A 21,160-nucleotide genomic window follows, 5' to 3' on the forward strand; every position below is an offset into this window, starting at 1 on the left:
AAAGAAAGAAAGAAAGAAAGAAAGAAAGAAAGAAAGAAAGAAAGAAAAGAAAGAAAGAAAGAAAGGTAAATGTCTAACAAACATATAGAAAGCTCTGTATTACAAATAATCAAAGAAATATTTTTTTTTAAAAACTTCCACCTACCAGACTGGCAGAAATTAAGAAAAGGCTAAAATCCATTATTGGCTTAGTATAAGGACAAGGTAGACTCACACACTGTTGGAGGGAAGGCAGCTCATCACAGTCTTCTTGGAAAACAAACTGGCTTCACCCATCAAAATGTAAACTGTGCTCACTTGGTGACCCCTTAATCCCACTTCTAGAAAATCTAGTTTAACTACACAGAAATATCTATAAGGATCTCAGCCGCACCATTGTTTATAATAGCAAAAAACTAGGAACAAGTTAAATGTCTATCAATTGGGCATTCATTAAATAAATTATGGCAAATCCAAAGAAATATATTGCAGTCGGGGACAGATTTGCCAGAGAAGTTCATAAAGCTTAAGGCAAAGTTCAAGATCAAGTTCAAGGCCCTTCCAAGGGAGGAATTAGCAACATGTGGTGACTGTTATAATTGTCAGTTGTAAATTTTAAAATTGTCATTTCTTTTGATTCTAAATAAATTTCATTTTGTATCTAGTTTTTTATTCATAATTTTGTGTTATTTTTCATAAAGGGTGCCTACCAAATTGTATAAGTTTTAGGTTCAAAAAAGCATAGATTGGCCCTCTGTATGAAGCTATTAACAAGAATGGAGTAGATATATTTATATGTACTGAGAGGAAAAGCTGTCTACTCTACAATGCTAGGCTTAAAAAAAAAAAAAAAGCAAACAGCTGAACTACAATCTCAAATGCTCCTGGTCTTGTTTAAAAACCAAAACCATACCTCTGTATATATATCACATACAGGTATATAAAAATAAATCTCAAAGAGTTATTATTTATCATTTTTAAAGACAATTTTGTCACAAGCATACTCCAGATCATTAAGTATTATCTTAAAATGTGATTCCTCATACCTGCACAGGATTCACCAAAATGATATGCCACAAAGATTTCCCATTTCTGAACTGGGGAAAGCTGAGGCTTCCTTCCCAACCCTTCCTGCACCAGCCCTGTGACAGTTCAAATGGGCAGGCTGAAGGGGCATGATGGCCAGAGAGGGGTCAGGGCTGTGTGGTCAATGTCAGGAGTGGGCACAGAAGGATGCCCCGCCCTGGGCAGGACGGAGAAGGATCTGTGTGGTTGGAAGGCAGGGAAGCAACACTATTCCTTTCGCACTCTGCACCTGGCCCCTGAGACCTCAAAGATAGTCCCCTGCCTGCTTTGGAAAGAGCTTCTGGACTGAGGCTGGACATTCCAGCCTCACTCACCCCAGTGGTCCCAGACAGTTCTCAACAGCAGGGGGGACTAGCGGTCTGCCTGGGACCCCTTCTGAAGAAGCTGAAGCTACACATGGACTGGGCTTCATGCCTTTCAGAGGGTTTTGCCAGTCCCCGCCCATCTTGTCCTTCACCACTAAGGAGAGGGTCAAGGACGGGGGCTTCATCTCTAGACTGTAATAGACACAGCTGCCCCTGGATCTGTGTCCTCGTCTTCCTCCAAGTGCCCTTTCTGCCCTCCCCCATGGTCTTCTGAGATGGCTGGACAGAAATGGTGATGAAGGGGACCTGACAGGTAAAACTCCCCCAGGTGTCCTTGTCCCCGTCCACCCTCACTCTCATCCACTAGGGAAAGGCTGGGACCAAGGGGGACCCTCTCCAGGGCACCATCCTGAGAAGTTCCACTCTGTCTGCTGCCCAGTTCCCCAGAGGGAAAGGACTTGGCTGCTTCAGAAACAGTGGGGGTAGAAGACAGCACTTAGAAGCCAGGAAGGAGGGTCAGCGTCAGAAGTGGGCCAGCCTCAGACAGGACCACCAGCTATACACACATGCACACACACACACACCAGCCACAGTGCCTGAAATTTCAGCAATAGACATTCAGTCCTTTGTAAGTAATCTTCAAAGACTCTTGTCAAGATTCATGATACAAATCCTATTACACACAGATCACCAGTCCAGATAAAAAGCCCAAGGAATTCCCAATGGTGGCAGTACGAAGAGTCAAGGACACAGACTTTGAAAACCAACAGATCTGGAATCAGGCCTTGGCTTGGCTATTTTCTGACAGTGAGGATTTGGGACAAGTCACTTCACCTCGTTGAGCTTCAGTCTCTTTACCCAGAAAATGGGAATAATAATAGTATATACCCACCAGGGCTGTTTGAAAGACAAAATAAAAATAATTCATGTAAATGTTTAAGCTCACATCTAGCAGATACTCAGAGCCCAATAAATATTAACTGCTGCTGATATTATTATTAGGCTGGAATATAACACTACATATCAAAACTTTCTAAGACTGCATTTCTTTTTTTTTTTTTTTTAAGATTTTATTTATTTTTGACAGAGAGAGAGAGAGTGTACAAGGAGGGGGAGCAGCAGGCAGAGGGAGAGGAAGTAGCAGGCTTCCCGCGGAGCAGGAAGCCCGACGCGGGGCTCGATCCCAGGACCCTGGGATCATGACCTGAGCCAGGGAAGCCCGACGCGGGGCTCGATCCCAGGACCCTGGGATCATGACCTGAGCTGAAGGCAGACGCTTAACCGTCTGAGCCACCCAGGCGCCCCTCTAAGAGTGCATTTCTAATCCTCGAGTTTTATGCCTGGGAAATAGACTAGAGATCCAAAATTCATGTGCAAAGATGTTCATGGCAATGTTAGCTACAAAGGCAAAAGCTACAAACCTAACTGTCTAGGAGCAACAGTGGGCTAGCTGGATAGACCTGGTATCCCAGATGCCAAAATACCATGCAGCTGGTAAATGAGAGGCCATGGCTCCACAGACACTGGCAGGAAGTGGTGCCATTAGGTGTTGGGTGAAAAAGAGCAAATTGCAGAGTAGCGTATATATAAGAGGATACTATGTGGTGAAAAAATATTTGTAGGTACATATATACTTTCGTACACGTATGTACTTGTATATTGCACAGAAAAATGTCTACCAGGATGCCTTAACAGTCATTATCCCTGGAGACTGAGGAAGAAGGTAAGTCATTCTTTTATTTTATATGCTACTATAAGCCTTCAAGTTTTCAGTTTTAATGAAGGACATGTACCACTTTCTAATTAGAGAGAGAGAGAGAGTTTTCTTTCTTGAACATTCCAAATAAGCTCTCCTGTGAGGGCCTTTGTATCTGCTGCTCCCTCTGCCTGGATCACCATCCTTCCAAACAACTGCAGCCTTCAAGCGCTGTACAAATGCCACCTCCTCCACGAAGCCCTCCCTGACCACCCTATTTAAACGGCCACACCCTCTCCACCTCCCTTGCCATTCCCTCCCCCCACCCCCCACCCCCGCAACCGTCGCCTCACTTTTCTGGTTCTCCGCTGTACTGGTTCACCCTGTGACCTACCATTTATTTTACTCGCTGGTTAATTGTCTGTCTCACCCCAACTAGAATATCAGCTGCAGGAGGGCACAGGTTTTTGTTTCTTTTCTTTCTTGCAGCCTCCCCAGGGCCTGGCACGTTTACATTAAGTGTTTACTTAATGAATAACTGTCTGGGCCCTGAGGGGACTAGGTCACAGTCAAAGGTCAGGCTTTGAGCCATCTACTTGGATCAGACTCAGAGGCTGAAAGGGATGGGTTCTTTTGGGCAACTGCTTCCAGGAATCCATCCTCACAATGCACTTAACACAAGCGCACAGAAGCATATGTACAAGGACGTTCAATGCAGAGCTGCTCATCAAAGTTAAAAACTGGACCTAACCTACATGTCTATTAAGAGAAGACTGGCCTAATCGTTTGTGATCCCTCCAAACTATGGGGCACTATGCAATTATTACAAAGAATAAGGTAAGTTGACAAAAGAATAAGATGAACCTAAATTATGGATAGGAAAACATATCCATGCCATATGGTTAATTACGTTTTTAGAGAGTAAATGGTAGGACATGCTATGATTTTACATCACTGATCTAAAAATAAAAAGGATAAAGACTAACCGAGGCCACCAATTTCACTAGCAGTGACTGTGGCTGTTACTGCTGGTGGGGTGGAGTGAGTGAGACACTGGGGACCTTTATATTTTGCTTTATACACACTTCTTTTTTTCTTTTTTTAACAACTAGCATGACTACTTTTAAAAGTTTTTTTAAGGCTTTTTTTTTAAAGGTAATCCCTATACCCATGTGGGACTCGAACTAACAACCCGAGATCAAGAGTTGCATGCTCTACCTACTCAGCCAGCCAGGTGCCCCTAAGGCATTTTTTTAAAAGAGAGCAAAGCACATTCAGAACCTGGAGGAGAGACTGTCCAGCTGCTTGCAGCTCTCTACTACCTCCCCCCCTTCCCCCCCCCCGCCCCCCCGCAGGACCCAGCTCTGCAGGGCACTGCTCCCTGATTCCCAAGTCCCTGATGCCCTGGAGCTAGGGAAAGGGCCCGTCCTGCCACACCCTAACACAACTGTGATGTGGATTTTCACTGGTAGGGATTTAGGGAACCCAAACAGTCTCTGAATTACCATATCTTTGCAGATCAAAGCTAGAAGGGGCCTTAGAGGCCACTTCATCTAGTGGTGACAACACAGTGAGGGGTGTCCAAGGTCAGAAAGGGGAAAAGTGCAGGAGGAAGGGAGAAGAACAGAGATGACCCAATCCCTACTCACATGTTGTACAAAACACCCTACCATGGGAGCCTGGGTGGCCCAGTTGGTTAAGCATCTGCCTTCAGCTCAGGTCATGATCTCAGGGTCCTGGGATCAAGCCCCACATTGGGCGCCCTGCTGAGCAGGGAGTCTGCTTCTCCCTCTTTCTCTGCCCCTTCCCCCCAACTCATGCGCGTGTGCGCACACACACACACTCTCTCTGTCTCAAATAAATAGATAAAATCTTAGAAACAAAACAAAAAACATCCTACCAGAACACAGAAGGGCATTTTAACAGTGGGTTCTGGCAATGCCACTTCTCCTACCTCCCAGTCCAGCCCACAACCAGGAGAGGACCCTCCACAGCCCCCCAGGCACACCCAAGGAGCTTCCCACACACACAGCAGCCCTGAAGCCAGAATCCTGAGTGGTTCCTTCACCTGCGCCACGCCTCTCCAGGTCCTGGGGAGAGCCAGGCTGGCCCCCCTAGGCTCGTCGGCCCTGCCCTTCCCAGCGCATCCCCACTGTTCATGCCCGGCTCACAGCCCAGACCCTGCCTGAGCGTGGCCCACCTTCTCCACAGACGCGTTGGATTGCAGCAGGATCTTCTGGAATTCCCCTCTTTGAGCATCTCTGAAGATCGACTGTTTGCCATGGAGCATTCTTAACAGCTTGGGGCTTCCAGAGTGGACAGGTTTCTGAAAAGAAAAATGGGCCTCCCAGGTCATCATGGGAGGATCTCCCTACCCTGTGGGGAAACAGAAACCAGAGGCAGATGCTGAAAGTACGACCCGCCCAGCACCCCTCCGTCGATCCACTGCCCTGTGAAAGGGATGGCCCGGTGTTGAAGGGATCCTGCAGTAAAGGCATTCCAGCGCTGGGGAATCTCCATGTTTTTTTGGTTTTTTTTTAAGATTTTATTTATTTATTTGAGAGAGAGAGAATGAGAGACAGAGAGCACGAGAGGGAAGGGGGTCAGAGGGAGAAGCAGACCCCCCGCTGAGCAGGGAGCCCGATGCGGGACTCGATCCCGGGACTCCAGGATCATGACCTGAGCCGAAGGCAGTCGCTTAACCAACTGAGCCACCCAGGCGCCCCGGGAATCTCCATGTTAAACCAGCAGCTTCTGCTCTCAGGACAGAGACTTGAGTTTGCCTTTGTGGAAACCACCCCGCCTTTGTCCTGGAAGAGACCCCTCGCCAAAGGTGAAGATTGGGGCGTGTAGAGCCATTGCTCTACAAGATGTGAATGCAGTGGTGCAGCCCGATCCTCCAGAGGTGGTCTGCGTGTCCTGTAATAAGACGCAGTGCACGCGTCTTACAGCAGAACCCGTCCGAGCAGCCCACGTGGGATCGAGTCTGCACTGCCTACACCCGACAAGTGTTGTGTATTTACGGAAGGTGGGGTTTCTCTTTCAAGTCTCAGTTCCCGGGAACCGGAATCAGGCTCAACTGCTGAAGCAGTTTGCTGGGCTCCCCCGGCCCTGCACAAGATACTGTCTTCACTGCTGAGAGTCCGAGGCCAAACACCCACCCCACCCCCAGCTCTATCTCCCTCCTCCCCTCAAAATGAGACCATCAGTCAAGGCTGGAAGGGTTAATCTTGGGGCAGAGATGAGGGCTCAGAGGAGCAGGGAAGTAGTTTGCCTCTGCTTGGGCCTCAGACCCCCGGAGCCTCAGAGAGGCTGGGTGGGGGAGGTAGGCAGGCCCCGGTTGGCTCATCTCTTACAGATTACACTCGCTGGAGGACTGAGAAAGTAGCCCAGGAACTAGCCTGTGATTCTAGGTTCTCTGGGTTGTCTTCCCTCCAGGTCTGCCCTCCCCCCAGCTTGTAGACTCTGGGAAGGGACCATGCCCAGACTGGAGGCAGCAGAGTGGGCTGGATCAGGTGAATCTAGTGCCTCCATATAAGAAAACAAATACACGACAGGCCCCCGGGTAGCTGCCAGGGCTCAGCCCCCGCTCCCACCTGTGGGGGTGCAGGCCTCTCCGGCTGCTTGTCTCTGGGGTGCTTCATCACCGGGGGGGCCGACATCAGGTTCCGTTGCAGGTTGGCGTTGGCCACAGTCCTGGCTCTGGGGACCGGGGGCTGCCCTGGTGGTCTGTGAGCCCACTCCTGGTGTTCCATGCAGGACTTGCCCGACCAGAGGCTCTCAGCCAGGAAGTTGTCCACTTCTTGGACCTGTGCCAGGGAGACACCCGCCCCGGTGACACTGCAGTGTCCCAGAGGGACATGCAGGGCCTCCTCGGCCCGATGCCAATACCTAAAGGGCCCTCCAGGTGCCCCAGGCCTTGCTCCCTAGAAACTGAGTACCCTTAGAAGCATCAAACCAGAACTCATAACCCTGTCCCGGGGCCAACCAGGAATGCCCTGAGTGCCCACAGGCGGGACACCACTCCCGTGAGGGACTCAGTCTCCCCATCAGTGAAATGGACAGTGGTTTCCAAATATTTGTGAGGTTGTTTGTAATCTTAAGGGAAGCTCCCAAGTGTTACACAGGTAAAAAGCTGAACTGCTCTAGGAGAAACCACTGCAGTAGCCTCTGAGCATCTGTCCCCAACATGTTTGGAAAATTACTGGATAAGGTGACCCCAAAGGCCCCTTCCAGCTTCATCTGCAAAGATAGCATAATTCAGAGACGGTGTGGGTTTCCTAAGTCCCTTGCATGAGCCCGGTGAGCCCGGAGTGTGAACACAGCCATGAGGAGTAAGATAGGAGCTGCCTTCGAGGAAAGAGTCATCTACTAGACAGAACAGGACCAGCTCTAGAAGATGTGAATGCTCTGCTATCACACCACCTGGGTCTGGGCCCATCACTTTTGGGCTGTGTAACCTCAGGCAAGATGTCTAACCTCCCTGTGCCTCAGTTTCCTTGTCTGGCAAATGAGAATAATTCTAGAAACTAGCACCCACCTACCTAGCTCCCAACCTCCTCCAAAAGAAGTTATCACGTCCCCTCTCCTTCCTACCCCCCCCCAACCCGGCCCTCCAGCTGAGTCTGACCCACAGCTGAGAGAGAGTGGGGGGTGCTCCTGTTAACTATACCTTCTTGGGCAGCAAAGGCAAGGGGCTCACAGAGGCGTTGAAATTGAGGATGGGCTTGAACAGGTTGACGTTCCAGAAGAGGATGTCCCCGTTGTAGGAAGAGGTCCCGAGGAACTGGTTCTGGTACTTGGCCATGCTCAGAACGTCCTCCTTGTGGAAGATGTGCCAGGGGTAGCCCACGAACACCGGCTTGGTCTTGTGGAGCCTACGCACAGGGCCAGAGGTGGGAGGGTGGGCCGCTCGGCCTTACTGCTCCCGGGGGCGGGAAACACCAAGGCCTTTAGATTCTGGGAGGCAACTCGGAAGAGGGCACTCAGGTTGGAGCTCTGTCCCACCGACCTCATTTACGGAGCACCTACTGTGTGCCCACCACAAAGGCCCTGTCCTCGGGGCTTTATATAAACTAATCTGACGAATCCACCCCCTCTGGGCAGCTGAGTAAGGACTAAAGAAGGGAAGCCATGGCCCTAGAAGGGCCCTCTGGAAAGGAAGAGGCCTTGCACATTCTGTTCCCTCTGTCTGGAATGTTCTTCCTACCCCCAGCCCTTTGCTGCTTTGCTGAGAAGACCCTACTCCACCTGCACCATCCTCAGATGAGCCTTTCCTGACCGCCCCTGAGACGAAATCGGGTTTCCATCCCCTCCCCTTAGAAACCTGTGCTCCCTTCCCCCACAGCACTCAACAGACTTTATCATTATAAATGAAGTTATTTGATTAGCCTCTGCGTCCCCCTTGGAGGATGGAGACCCCATCATTCTTGTTTACAGCCATCTCTAGCACGTAGCACAAAATCTAGAACATGTTAGCCTCAAGGAGTGGTGAATGAATGGACAGATAAGCAGATGAAGCACTGGACATTACCCGCCACGAATTTCTCGCTTGGTCTTCCAACCACTAGTGAAGCTAGGAATGGGGGAACCCATCTGAAGTAAGGAGAGCGGTCAGCTGCCCTTAGCCACTCACATGAAGCAAGTGATTCTCTTACTCCACCCGGTCACGTAGAACGCTTTGTTCATATGGACAATCCCACTAATCTGTGGAAGATGACAGAAAACAGAGCCCTGAGGCACCTCAGAGAAAATGGCCCCAAGTCAAAGCTCTCCATGATGATGAGTTCCCTAGAGGCGGTACCACCATATATTTTTCAGAATGCTCTCACATCACATTAACCCGTTTGTTAAACTTGGAGCAGGGAGCGAGTGTAGGTATCCATGTCCGCTCAACAGGGGGATCCCTGGAAGGGTCAAATAACTGAGTGATAGGGTCTGAACGGTACTCAGATCCCTGGCTACTCGGCCAAGGGCTCCTTCTGAACTAGTTAAAGGACTTTCATAAGAGTTACTCATGGGCTCAGGTCCCAGAGTGGCTGGCTTTGCTCTATGCCATACCCCCAGACCGTCTCTAGGACACTGGCAGACATTTCCGGAACAGGAGTGAGCGTGGGGTTCTCCTGGCCCCGCTGCTAGAAATGCCGTCCGAAGCTCTCAGACCCGGGCTAAGGCGTGCTCATGAATCGAAAGAACAAGAGTAGCTATAGCACTTGCAGAATGCTTGATAAGGACAGGCACTGTGACCTAGCTTCACTCTACAGGCGAGAACACAAAGGCTCAGGCAGCCATGAAGGCAGGCAGTCTATGTGCCCAGCCTGAAAGGGGGGGCCCAGGCTCGGGGGCGCTGAGCTCTGCGTCTCCCCGCGGCGCCCCCAGTGCCAGCTGACAGAGAAGACCGACCTCCAGGTGGTCCATGTTGGGGAAGACCAGCAGGCATTCACCAATGGCGTAGTTCCACATCTTTATGGTGCCGTCGCGCAAACCCGTGAGCAGGCAGCGCTCCGATTCGTCCAGGCACATGGTGGACAGCTCCATCTGCTGGTCACCGGTCACAGAGAACTCCATCGTCCGCCTGCCCGTCGCCACCTCCCACACGCTCACCAAGCTGCTCAGGCAGCCGCTCACCACCTGCAGGGGAGCAGGCGGCTGGGGCTCCTAGAGAGGAGAGCGTCCCCACTCCCAAGGGTGGCCCCCACCTGTCACAGCTGGGGCTGGCCCGGCGCCCCTCTCCCCGCGATGTCCTGCCAAAATGGGCAACCAGGCCCTTCCTGCTGCCCGGTAAGGCCCTCGTGAAGACAGGCCTTCCTCTGCTCAGAGGAGTGAAGCAATCCCTCAACCAAGTGGTGGGGCTCCCACCCCACCTCAGGCCACCGGCCCCCTGCAGGGCTGCTTCTCATCCACGTGCTGCTGCCCCCACGCCACCCTCAAAGCTGTGAATCCTCCCCCCCACCCCGCCGCTGTGCTGACTGCTCCTTGGATGCAGCTCTGGACCCCTCAGGGGGTCTGGGTCCTGCCTGAGGTCCCCTGGCCCTCCTGACAGCCTGAGGCATGACCGGCTCCAGCCCACTCACCTGCTTAAAAATCTTGCTGTAGAGGACGGCGCACACGGGTGAGCTGTAGGTCGTGGTCTTCTCCCCTGTTTTTCCCAGCTCCTCGGTCTCCAAGTACCCTTTGAGGATCCCAATCTATAGGTGAGGAGTGAGGCCGACAGCTGGGCAGTCAGAAGGGCTCTGCCCCCAGTGACTGGCCCCAGGGAGAAACTTCCAATAAACTGCAACATCAAACGTCCTGACTGCACACAGACCTGAGCCCAGTGAGGCCTCTTGGCTCCTCAGCCTGCCTGCTGATACCTCTCACGCCTTCTCCTTGGGAGTCCAGTGTCCTTCATAACTCCTGGGAAGCTTAAAACGTCAGTCTAGTGTCCCCTCCTCCAGGGAGCCTTCCCTGACCACACTAGGCTAAGGATCCATTCTCTGTGCTCCAAGAAGCACCTGGCATACATCTCCATCCCACCACGGAGCATTTTCTACTGTCATTCTCTGTTCTCCTCCCACCTCCTCGGTTCCTCGAGGGATGGGGCAGCGTCTAATGAATGCATTCTCGGCTCCTGCCCAGGACGGGGGCTCACTCCCTTCCACGCAGCACTCACCGAATAGGTGCTACAGATGAGACTGTCTTCGTTCTTGTGGAAGTAGATGCTGGTGATGGGGCAGTTCCCCAGGGCGAAAAGCTTCCCGCAGAAGGACTGGAGGCATATGTAGTCCTGCATGTCCCACACGCGGATATTCTGGGGGGCGAGAAACGGGCAGAGAGGCTGAGGGTGGGTTCTTGGGGAGGCATGGGCGCCTGAGGCCTCGGGGCGTGAGGAGGGCCCACACAGTGCAAGCACCTCCAACACACACCTACTGCACAGATGCCAACCGTACCACAGAGATGCGGTTCTTATGCTCAGATGAGGAAACTGAGGCTCCTCCACCCCCCCCCCCGCCATCCTGCTGGAGTGGCGGCCACTCAACAGCTGAGTTCAGATGAAGACCGAGCAAGACAGCATGAGCCCCTGCAGACCGTCACAGGCTCCCCCGCCAGCCTACCTCAACTAAAGTCAGGCACCGCACACAGTGCCTACCGACAGGGTTGCCAAAAAGCCCACCTGTCCCCACAGCAGCCCTCTCAAGTTCATCCCAAGTTGAGGAACCCACAGAAGTCCCTCCAGGATGCCCATTGCTTGGAGACATCAGCAGTAAGCAGGAAAGGGCATGGCTCCAATCCATACCCTGCCTCTGCCCATCGCCTCTGTGAGGATTTGGGCTAGCTCGTCCCGGTCCCCTGCCCCTCCAGCCTCAGATCCTTCAGCAGATGCCATGACACCCAATTCTTGGGGCTACTGGGAGAAGTCCAGATAACAGAAAGCGTGGGCTGTGCTGGGGAGGGTGGCCGGGGTAACCCAAGGGTCCTGCCAACTCTCAATCTACTGATTCCCAGAAGACACAAATGTGTGCCCTGAAGGAGGACCCCTGGAGCCGTTGGCTGCATCCCCACATTGGCTAGAACAGCCGAGCAGCCCCAAAGCTGGGGCGGTACCCTGAACCAATCGGTGCAGAGGTGCAAAGTGACAGGCCCAGAACTAGGGAGTCCCGGGCGCTGGAGAAGGCCCCGAGAGCCAGGGCAGCCGAGAAGGGGTCACTAGGAGAGCTGGGGGGAAGGGGGGCAGGGAGTGGCTCACACGTATCGCACACCTACTGTGTGCCAACCGCAACACTGCCACTTTCCCACCAGTCCTGCTCTAAACCTCTCAACCACCCATCCTGTGGATGAGGGGACTGAGGCTCAGAAATCAGAAGGGCCTTGCCCAGGACCACAGAGCAAGAAGCCAGGCTGGGCAACATGGGAACCCAGCTCTGGCGGACTGCTCAGAGTGGGGTGCAGGCCTCTACCAGGGGCTGTCAGAGACCCCCAGCCCCCTCGTGGTGACTCCACCTGGGGCAGCCAGGCGGGTGTGGAACCACGGGCAGGGAGGTCACACCATCCCCCTGGGCCTCAGGCTGCCGCTGACTGCCGGCCCCTGGCCTGGCCGAACTACATGGTTTTCCCAGGGCCAGCATCTCTGCCGGGGAACAGGAACCGGTCCGAGTGGAAGAGCTGTGCTCCATGAGGACAGCACCTTGTCCTTGGAGACGCTGAGGAGGATGCTGCTATTTTTGCTGTTCACCAGGATGTGCGTCACGGAAGTCTGATGCCCCTTCATCATCCACACGGGCTTTTTTGAGAAGAAGGGGTTCCACAGGCGGATGAGGGGGTCATAGCCACCGGTCACTGGGGTCAAAAGAACGAGTGTCAACCATGGGGGGCCTATGCTGGGACCTTCTCCTGGGACCAGGCCCTGGACCCCAGGCAGGTGTGGCAGATGGGGGGTTGTGGTTATCATCTGCCCCTTTGCCACTCCTCCCCCACAGCCTCCCCCATCATGTCACCACACCACCCCAGGTGCCCACGGGCTGCGACCAGAGTGGCAGGAGAGGAGCCCAGACAGAGCCTCCCCACCATGTCCCCAGCAGCCTTCACCCCGGTTCCACCAGGCCTGGGGTTTCTGGGGGACATGAAGATGACTTACCCACTAAGTTCTTGTCTGGGCAGTAATCAAAGCAAAGAATCCCTTTTCTTAAGTTCAGCACGGAAAACCTACAACAGCAAAGGGCGAAGGCTGCAGGCGGGGAGCAACGGCCGCAGGGAAGCCAGGGAGAAGCCATTACCTCTTACCCAAAGACAGGAGCAACCCCAGCAACCCCGGGGCTCACCCTGCAGCCAAGTCGGGGCGGAGCACCACAGGCAGGGCGGCTGCCGTGCATCTCAGCCCAAAGCCAGCAGCTCGTGGAGGAGGCGCCCCCCTCCCACCTGTAGGTGAAGGCACCCCCAAAGCAGGAGCAACTCCTTACAGCCGTGATACATTTAACTTAACTTGATCCTCACTTCAACCATACTGAGACAGGCGTCCCCTGACCCATGACACACATTTTTTAAAATGAGGGGATTCTAAGGGCCAGGAGAAGGGGAGCTCCCGGGTCCTTGTGCCCCTGCCTGCTCTGTGCGGGTTCCTGTGCTGGGTGCTGTCTCGTTCATCATCTGGAGCCTTCATATAACCCTAGAGAGTGTCATCAGCCCTGTGCCACAATGAGGACATGGAAAGCAGAAACTAAGGAGTTTGCCCAAGGCCACAAGGCTGGCAAGATGGGGGCGTCAGGATTCAGACCCAGGGTGGGCGTGGCAGGAAGAGGCAGGAGGCTCAGTTGCCAGTGCTCCAGGAGAGGAACAGGTGCAGCCGGGTGGATGGGGCTCAGGAGGGCCAGGGTGACCCAGGCAGGGGTCTCAGGAGGGTCCGGCCCGAGAGTACTGGAAGCTCTGTGCCTTGGCACATGCTATTCCCCCTTATCCATACATCCTGCTCTTTCTACTCAAACTCCCCCTTTGAAACTCAACTCAGAGGGCCCCATTGCAGGGTACCCCAGCCCTCTAACGCAGCATGCCCTCCACTGAACTGCCCCTGAACTGGCTCCTTTATCACTCCCCGGGGGCCTAACCCAGTTGCCTAAGGGTCATCCTGGAGGCTCCCTCGCCAGCATTCCCATTATCCAGCTGGGCCCTGAACCCTCGTTGCCCATGTCCCACCAGAACCCTGGCCTTTGCTCAGTTTAGACCCCTTTCATCTCTGTGTCAGCCTCCTAGCAGGTCTCTTAACCTCCAGTCTTGCTCCCACTCCAAATCTACTCTCCCTTCCACCGCCGGAAGGATTCCTCGAAAAACTGAAACTTCAAGAGGAGCATATCAAATACATGTATCTCATCTATTGTCAAACCAGATACATCTCCCTCCATGCATATATGCACAGAGAAATCTTCTGGAAGAATGGTCACCACAATGTCACTAGAAATTATTTCAGGCTGATTCACTCACTCATGCAACCAAGATTTACTGGCATCTACACCCTTCCGGGATTACCAGGGGCATAGATAAAGTGCCCCTGCCTTCATGGAGTTTTCCTTCCAGAGGGAAACAGCAGGAGCAAGTAAATGAACAGAGACACAAAGGAGATGGACCTTTGCACATTGGGACAGGTCCTGCAGGGAAATAAACAGGTGGCTTTGACAGGGTAGCTGCAGGAGACCAGTCTGCAAATGGTTGCTGTGTAGAGAAGGGACCGGAAGGTCAGAGGGGACGCAGGGAAGAAGGCCATGGCAAGCAGTTCAGGTGGCTTTGACTCAGTGGTGGGGGCAGAAGTGAGAGAAGAGGGTAAAGCAGGGGAGACACTGTGGGTCAGTCCACACACCCAGCACAGGGCTCCCTCCAACTCCACCCTGGCTCTTCGGCTCAGATTCACTGCTGGCTGCAAGCATCTGAAGAACTCAGCGCGTGCTGGCTGCCAGGGAGCCAGGCTCTCAGGCCCACAGTGCCTCGGAGGCTGAGGCTGACTCTAGAGGCAAAGTTTGGGGGTGACAATGCCAGACCCCTCCTGTGGAGGCCAGGCCCTGAGAGGTCCTTGCCGGGAACTAGAGACCAGCAAACAGTCAATGGTGCCACCTGCCGGCTAGCAGGTGTACTGCATGCAGACAACCCGAAGGGTCTGCGTGCTCTCATGGGTATAAATACATTCTCCAACCTGCCCCCAGAGTGTATCTCAAATCCCTCCATCTCATCTCCACTGGCTGATTCCAGGCCATCATCATAGGTAGCCTGAATTATTACAGTGGTATCGTCACTGGAGTCCCCAACTCCACACCTGCCCACTCCACTTGCAACAGAGAAGCCAGAAGGATGCTCCTACACATCAAACCATACCGTTCCTGTGCTCAAAACCTAAGAATTTGTTTATATCTCTTACCAAATAATCGAAAAAGATATGTTAGAGACAACTGGGGGGAGATTAACTTGGACTAGGTACTAGTAATATTAAAGTATCATAGTATTTTCTCTACTTCTGTGTGTTTAAGATTTTTAGTAACGAAAATGTTTAAAAAATAAAAACAAAGAAGAAACAAGGGCATACTGGGCGGAAAGGAGCAATTCAAAGGCCCTGGGGCAGGAGCATGCCTGAACCACAGGGGGCCACAGGGGGCTGGAGGAGGAAGGTAGAAGAGGTGAGATTAGGAAGGCAGCAGGGACAGACCACAGAGACCCTCATGGCCAGGATGAGGTGATCCTGTGATGTCCACTTGCCACTGAGACCCAATAAATAAATAAAAAAACAAGCTGAATAAAACACGTATCACAGACATGAGATAATACTACCACCAAAGCAGAGAGATGAGCCTCTGCTGCAAATCAGCTCCAAGCAAAATCCCACCACACTGCCTCACTCAAGGCCCGGAAGCCAGGACTGAAGCTTCCCCACGGCATTAGGCCTTCTCCGGGGCCCCCTCCTCCAACCAGCAGCTAGTTCCAGGGCTTGGGTAGGGATGTGTGCAGAGGACTCTGGCTGGCAAGATAGTGGAGGTACAGCGAGGCCTGGGACACGTCCCCTGCTCAAAGGTCTCAGGTTTCCAATCTGTAAAATGAGGAGTTGGACCAAATTAGCCCTACCCAACCCAGGACAGGAACGGACAGACAGAGATGGGGCCTAAGTGGCCCTCAGTCTTCCCGCTGTGCCTCACCCAGCTGCTCCCCCAAGAAGACGGGGGGGTGCAGTTCATGGTTCAACCTGCCCAGGAGCAAAATGTCACAGACCTGAAGGGTCCAGGAGGTAAAGACCTGCTGCAGGAAGGAAATAGCAGAAGCAAAAGGAAAAAAAAAAATCCCTCAGGAGAAAATACCTACTGTGAAATGCACGGTGAAAGATACATATGAGAGGCGCCTGGGTGGCTCAGTTGGTTAAGGGTCAGACCCTTGATTTCAGCTCAGGTTGTGATCTCGGGGTCATAAGATCGAGCCCCACGTCGGTGTGGAGCCTGCTTAAGATTCTCCCTCTCCCTCTGCCCCTCCCCACCCTCTCTCTCTAAAAAATTAAATAAATAAAAATTAAAAAATAATTTTTAAAAAGGTACACATGAAAATGATAGAAGTGAGACATTTGAGAACGGGGTGAGACAGTGGGTATTGGGTAAGGAAGGATTGAGGCTTTATTTATTATGTTTTACTTTTTTACAGGGTCAACCTACATATATAGACTTACTAGTGTGACTAATCACTGATTAGGAAGGAAGGAAGGGAGGGAGGGAGGCAGAAAAAAATCCACTCTGGGGAGTGGAACCTGGAATAAAGGAAAGAGATCAGAACCATCTCCAAAGAGCATGTGCTACCAATTATTGACCATATAGCACAAAGAGCAATCAGCTCTGGCACGAGGGAAAGAAGTACTGCTGTCACCCCCTTCTACAGACGAGGACACTGAGCAAGGGGCACAGAGGTAAAGCAACTCGCATTCATTCCTCCATTCAGAAAATATTTTTCTGACTGTCTGCTTACCCTATGTGCCAGCTTCTGTGCTGAGTTTTGCGTATAAATTGGTGGATAAAAGAGGCTTGTTATATTTTTGTTGCTGGTAGCAAAGATTAAAACCACGCTCCATAAAAGTTCTCGTAACCCAGTGAGATCCGCAGGATGCCGCTGTCCTGGGGCCAGGCCCACTCTCAGTGGGGATGGCCACGGGTGGCTGAGGTAAAGCCAGACCCTCCGGGGCACCATCACATCCCCCCCGCCGCTGGCTCCCCCACTCCAGCCTGGGCAGAGGCGCTCCTTACTTGGGGCTCTCTGGGGCTTTGGATGGCAATATGGTCAGCACCAGAGAGGACTTCTCAATGGCCGAACAGGAGGCCACCGTGTTCAGCTGGGGGATGAACTTGACCTGTTGGCACCAGTTGGGATGGAGCGCCTGGGAAGAGAGTGGCAGTGGTAGGGGCTGGAGCTGAGCACACCTAATGCCATCTAGTGATCGCAGCTCTGACACGCCCACACGGCCCCCCCGGGTCCTAGCCCAGTCCTGGGCCATCACTTGTCAGTGAGACAGGTGAAAAGCACCCAAGTCTGCTATCACGGGAACTCTTGCTTATAAGCTAGAGAACAGGCAAGGTCAGCCCATGTGACAGCACCATCTGTCACCCCATCCCACGCAGGAGAAAGGATGGATTGGAGTCAGCCGGGCCCGCAGTCCCTCTTATCCACAGGGATCCCCGCCACAGAGGAAAGAGGAGGTTCCCCGCCCCACCGCTGCCCTCCGTGTTTCAGGACATGATTTGGAGTGTGTGCGAATGTTATCTGGTGCAACCTGAACAACGAAAGGCTGAGACCCAGCAGTCAAGAGGGTGGCCTGACTGCCCTGAATTCTCTAGCTCTGGCTCTGCAATTTGGCCCTGTGCTTGGCCTCCCAATCCAGGGATTCTCCTCTTCAGGACAAGAATGGAGAGGGTTGTCGGGCACTGAGCTAGGTTTTCAATGCACTGCCTCACTGAGTCTCTCTCACGATGAAGGCACCGAATTCAGGGCACCGAAGAGAACCCGGGACACTTAGCAACTGGGGTAGAAAACGAAGCCCAAGATGAGATTCCAACAGAAGATGGAGAAAAAGGTATTCGTGAGTGACTCTCCTGGAATGAGCCCAAGCAAGACCCTAAGTGCCTGTCCTTAGGAGCTGCCAATCCCATGAGGATGACAGGATGAGAAAGCAGTGGGTGGACGATACAAAGTTGGGAGGAGGTAAGCTGTGTTAGTGTGATTTACAGTAAGAAATGTATATTTGGTCTTCATGCCCATTTCTGGCACAGAGCTCCTAAAACCCCTGGAATTTTCTAAGTGATAAGACAAAGGTGTCGGGTGCCTGGGTGGCTCAGTTGGTTAAGCGACTGCCTTCGGCTCAGGTCATGATCCCAGGGTCCTGGGATCGAGTCCCACATTGGGCTCCCGGCTCAGCGGGGAGCCTGCTTCTCCCTCTGACCCTCTCCTCTCTCATGCTGTTTCTCTCTCGCTCGCTCTCCAATAAATAAATAAATAAAATCTTAAAAAAAAAATTTAAAAAAAAAAAAAATAAAAAAAAAAAAAAAAAAGACAAAGGTGTCTTAATATTCGTAATGAACCCCTTTCAACCACACCTGAGTTTACATTAATGAGGTGACTTTTGGAAAGCCCCTAAGGATGGGGACTGGTTGCCAGGGGAACCAACCATGAGCTTGGAGGGTTGGAACTTTCAGTCCCACTGCCCTAATCCCTGGGGAGAGGAAAGGAGCTGCAGGTTGAATTGACTGCCAATGGCCAATTATTTAATCAATCATACCTATGTAATGAAACTCCATAAAAACCCATAAGGACAGTGTTCAGAGAGCCTCTGGGCTAGTGAACATGTGGAGGTGTAGGGCGAGCCTTGCACCCAGAGAGGGCAGGAAAACTCTACCCACCCCCACCCCTTTCCCCATACCTTGACCTGCATCTCTTCCCTCTGGCTGTTCCTGAGTTGTAGCCTTTTATAATAAACTGGTGATCTAGTAAGTAAAATGATTCTCAGTTCTGTGAGGCACTCTAGCAAATTAATAGAACCCAAAGAGAGGGTCATGGGAACCTCTGATTTATAACTGGTGGGTCAGAAACACAGGGGACAACCTGAACTTGTGACTGGCCTCCAAGGTGTGGGGGGGAGCAGTCTTGTGGGACTGAGCCTCAACCTGTAGGATCTGATGCTATCTCCAGGTAGATAGTGTCAGAACTGAGTTGAACTGTAGGTCACCCGGCTGAGGTCCAAGAATTGCATGGCAGTGTGGGAAAAACACATTGTCCCTGGTGTCAGAATCCTATAAGCACTGCAGCGTGAAGAGACACAGGCAGGGGCAGGCAGAGGGCTGGTCCAAGCTGGCTGGTGAGGGCCCTGAAGGAAACAGAGAAAGGGGGACACAGGAACCTAGGGAAGGGGACAGAGTGTGACAAGTCCCTGTGGTGGGAAAAGGCTTGGGGTGTCCAGAGAATAGCAAGGTGGCCTGCATCTCTGCATAGAGTAAATGAGAAGAAGCAAAGTAGCAGGCAAGATGGGGAACAGGCCAGGGGCCAGGTCACCTCATGTACTGATGGTCATGGTAAGATTCTGTCCGAACGCGATGAGAAGCTACCAGGGGGGTGGGGGGGTACTCTGAGCAAAGGAGTGACGTGGCTGTTTCTAGCTCCTAATTCCTCTGGCTGCTGACTGGGGCAAAGCAGTGTATGGAGAAAAGATGTGCAGAAACAGCTAGAAGCCGCTGCAGCCGTCCAAGTGTCTGCCAGGACCGGGCTTTAGCAACGGAGGTGGTGAGAGAGACGAGCCACGGGATCCAACAGCGGCCTCCATCCTGCTCCCAGTGACCAAGCCCTGAGGCCTAAGACTGAACTCAGGGGGAAAATCCACTTTCTGTATTGATTTTTGAGTGGTGAGTGTGTACAGATAATTACCATGGTAACAGGCCAAGGAAAGATACAACCTACCTTCAGCTGGTAACTCCTATACAAAGGGGACTTTTCATTTAGGAGCTTCCGTGCAGAAACTTTGGTCCAGTGATCTGATAGGAGAGAAAAAGCGAGGTCCACATCACCAGCTCCCAACCTTTGCCAGATCAGCAAAACCCCAGGGGACACCTTGAGTTGGTTTGCGACTCCTGTATGTCTCAAAAGGCTTTTCCATCCAAATGCTTGTTCAAGCTTTACCACGTTCTGGTGGATTCGGTGGGGTGTACTCAACACCCAGAACACAGACCCAGGCAGATAAACACTGCTGCCCGGAGCCCCTGTGCCCCTGCATGCCCAGCCGGCCCCACATCCCGGGCTCCTCCCTCTCCCCTGCATACTGCAATCTACACAAGGTGATTCTCATTTAGGGAGCTCCAGCTCTGCTGGACTGGAGAACCAACTGAGACCATAGGCTCTACTCTTTCTGGAGAGGATCATTTGGAAGTTTACCATCATGCCTCAAACGACATGCCCCACCTTGTCCAGGAAACACAAGTTCCAAGGAGAAGCATCCAGCAAACATGCCTGGAGCAACTGCCCTAAGCACAGCCTGGCCCTTGAGGTGTTTAGAGTCTCCCGGCCTCCAAAACCTCCCAGGGCTAGCGGCCAGGCCCGGGAGCCTCCAGGGAAAGGCCCCTGGTGCACATGGAAAGGCTTGACACAGGCAGATGGAGCCAGCGGTGACGGGGACAAGCCTGGGTCTACCTGCAGAGCAGGGTTTAAGGAGGTAGGTCAGAAGGACTGGGACAATCTGGGCTCAAGTCTGAGAGAAACTCCCAGGTAAAATGCAGAAAAGAGAGGGGGACCTAGGGGCTTATGCCAAGCATTTTACTGCTGCAAAACCACCAGCCCCATCTTGCAAGAGAAGTCCCGAGCGGTGGAGTGCTGCTGAAGTGGGGCGGGCCCTGCAAGGGCACAGGAGGCAGAAAGCTTAGCCAGGGCTGCAGTGCAAGCTTGTTTGCCTGTCTGCCTCTCCCATGAGGCTGGGAGGGCCCCGGGAGGTCAAGGGAGGTAGTCACCTGGCCCTTACTGTGTGCCTCACACTGCATGCTCTCCTTCCACCTTACAGAAAAGCCATGAATTGAGTCTGCTCATCCCTGTTTAATAAGGGAACTGAGGTACAAAGAGGTTAAGCAACTGGATCCAGGTCACACAGAGCTGGTCTGTCCACCTCCTCCCAAGTCAACACACTGGTGGGCCCACCTTCGTGCGTGACCCAGCCTCCAGGCTGCACGTGGCATGGAAGCCCTCCTTCCTACACTCCAGCTTCATCTGCACCTGCTCCGATCTCCTGTCCAACATGCAGCTCAAAGACCACCACAACCTCCCATGCCGGTTCCCAGGGTGGTGCAGCATGAGCTCAGCTAGGCAGCCGCCTTGGTTAGGGCAGCGCGAGGGAAGGCACGGGGGGGGGGGGGGCGGGGGGGTTGGAGGGGGGGGCCGGGGGGGGGCCGGGGGGTGGGCAGCGGCTGATGAGGCAGGAATGCAGCTGGTGCCCGCCCACTGCTGTATCCGGGGCAGGATCCATTTTCCATCCGGCCAGTTGGGGGAGTGTTGCCCTGTCAAGCTCAGCAGGAGAGATATCACCAGGGCCTGGGAGCCCTTGGAGAGTGTCCTGCTCAGAAACTCTGACTGGAAGCCCAAG

The 21,160-nt window shown here is 52.9% G+C and overlaps 1 protein-coding gene across 1 annotated transcript in view; it reads right to left on the reverse strand.

The window, feature by feature from the left end:
• Positions 1-21,160, reverse strand: part of EFCAB8 (EF-hand calcium binding domain 8) — a 58,988-nt gene that overhangs the window by 17,670 nt on the left and 20,158 nt on the right. Inside the window, exons 9-19 of the mRNA XM_021689325.1 lie at positions 19,495-19,568; positions 16,797-16,927; positions 12,680-12,747; positions 12,230-12,381; positions 10,718-10,855; positions 10,140-10,253; positions 9,469-9,696; positions 8,702-8,772; positions 7,739-7,943; positions 6,663-6,875; positions 5,267-5,392 (exon numbers count right to left, since the gene is read on the reverse strand). Of these exons, the coding sequence (XP_021545000.1) occupies positions 5,267-5,392; positions 6,663-6,875; positions 7,739-7,943; positions 8,702-8,772; positions 9,469-9,696; positions 10,140-10,253; positions 10,718-10,855; positions 12,230-12,381; positions 12,680-12,747; positions 16,797-16,927; positions 19,495-19,568 (1,520 nt within the window). The remainder of the gene's footprint in view (positions 1-5,266; positions 5,393-6,662; positions 6,876-7,738; positions 7,944-8,701; positions 8,773-9,468; positions 9,697-10,139; positions 10,254-10,717; positions 10,856-12,229; positions 12,382-12,679; positions 12,748-16,796; positions 16,928-19,494; positions 19,569-21,160) is intronic.

This window comes from Neomonachus schauinslandi, chromosome 10 (genome assembly GCF_002201575.2).
Source record: "Neomonachus schauinslandi chromosome 10, ASM220157v2, whole genome shotgun sequence".
Lineage (NCBI taxonomy): Eukaryota > Metazoa > Chordata > Mammalia > Carnivora > Phocidae > Neomonachus > Neomonachus schauinslandi.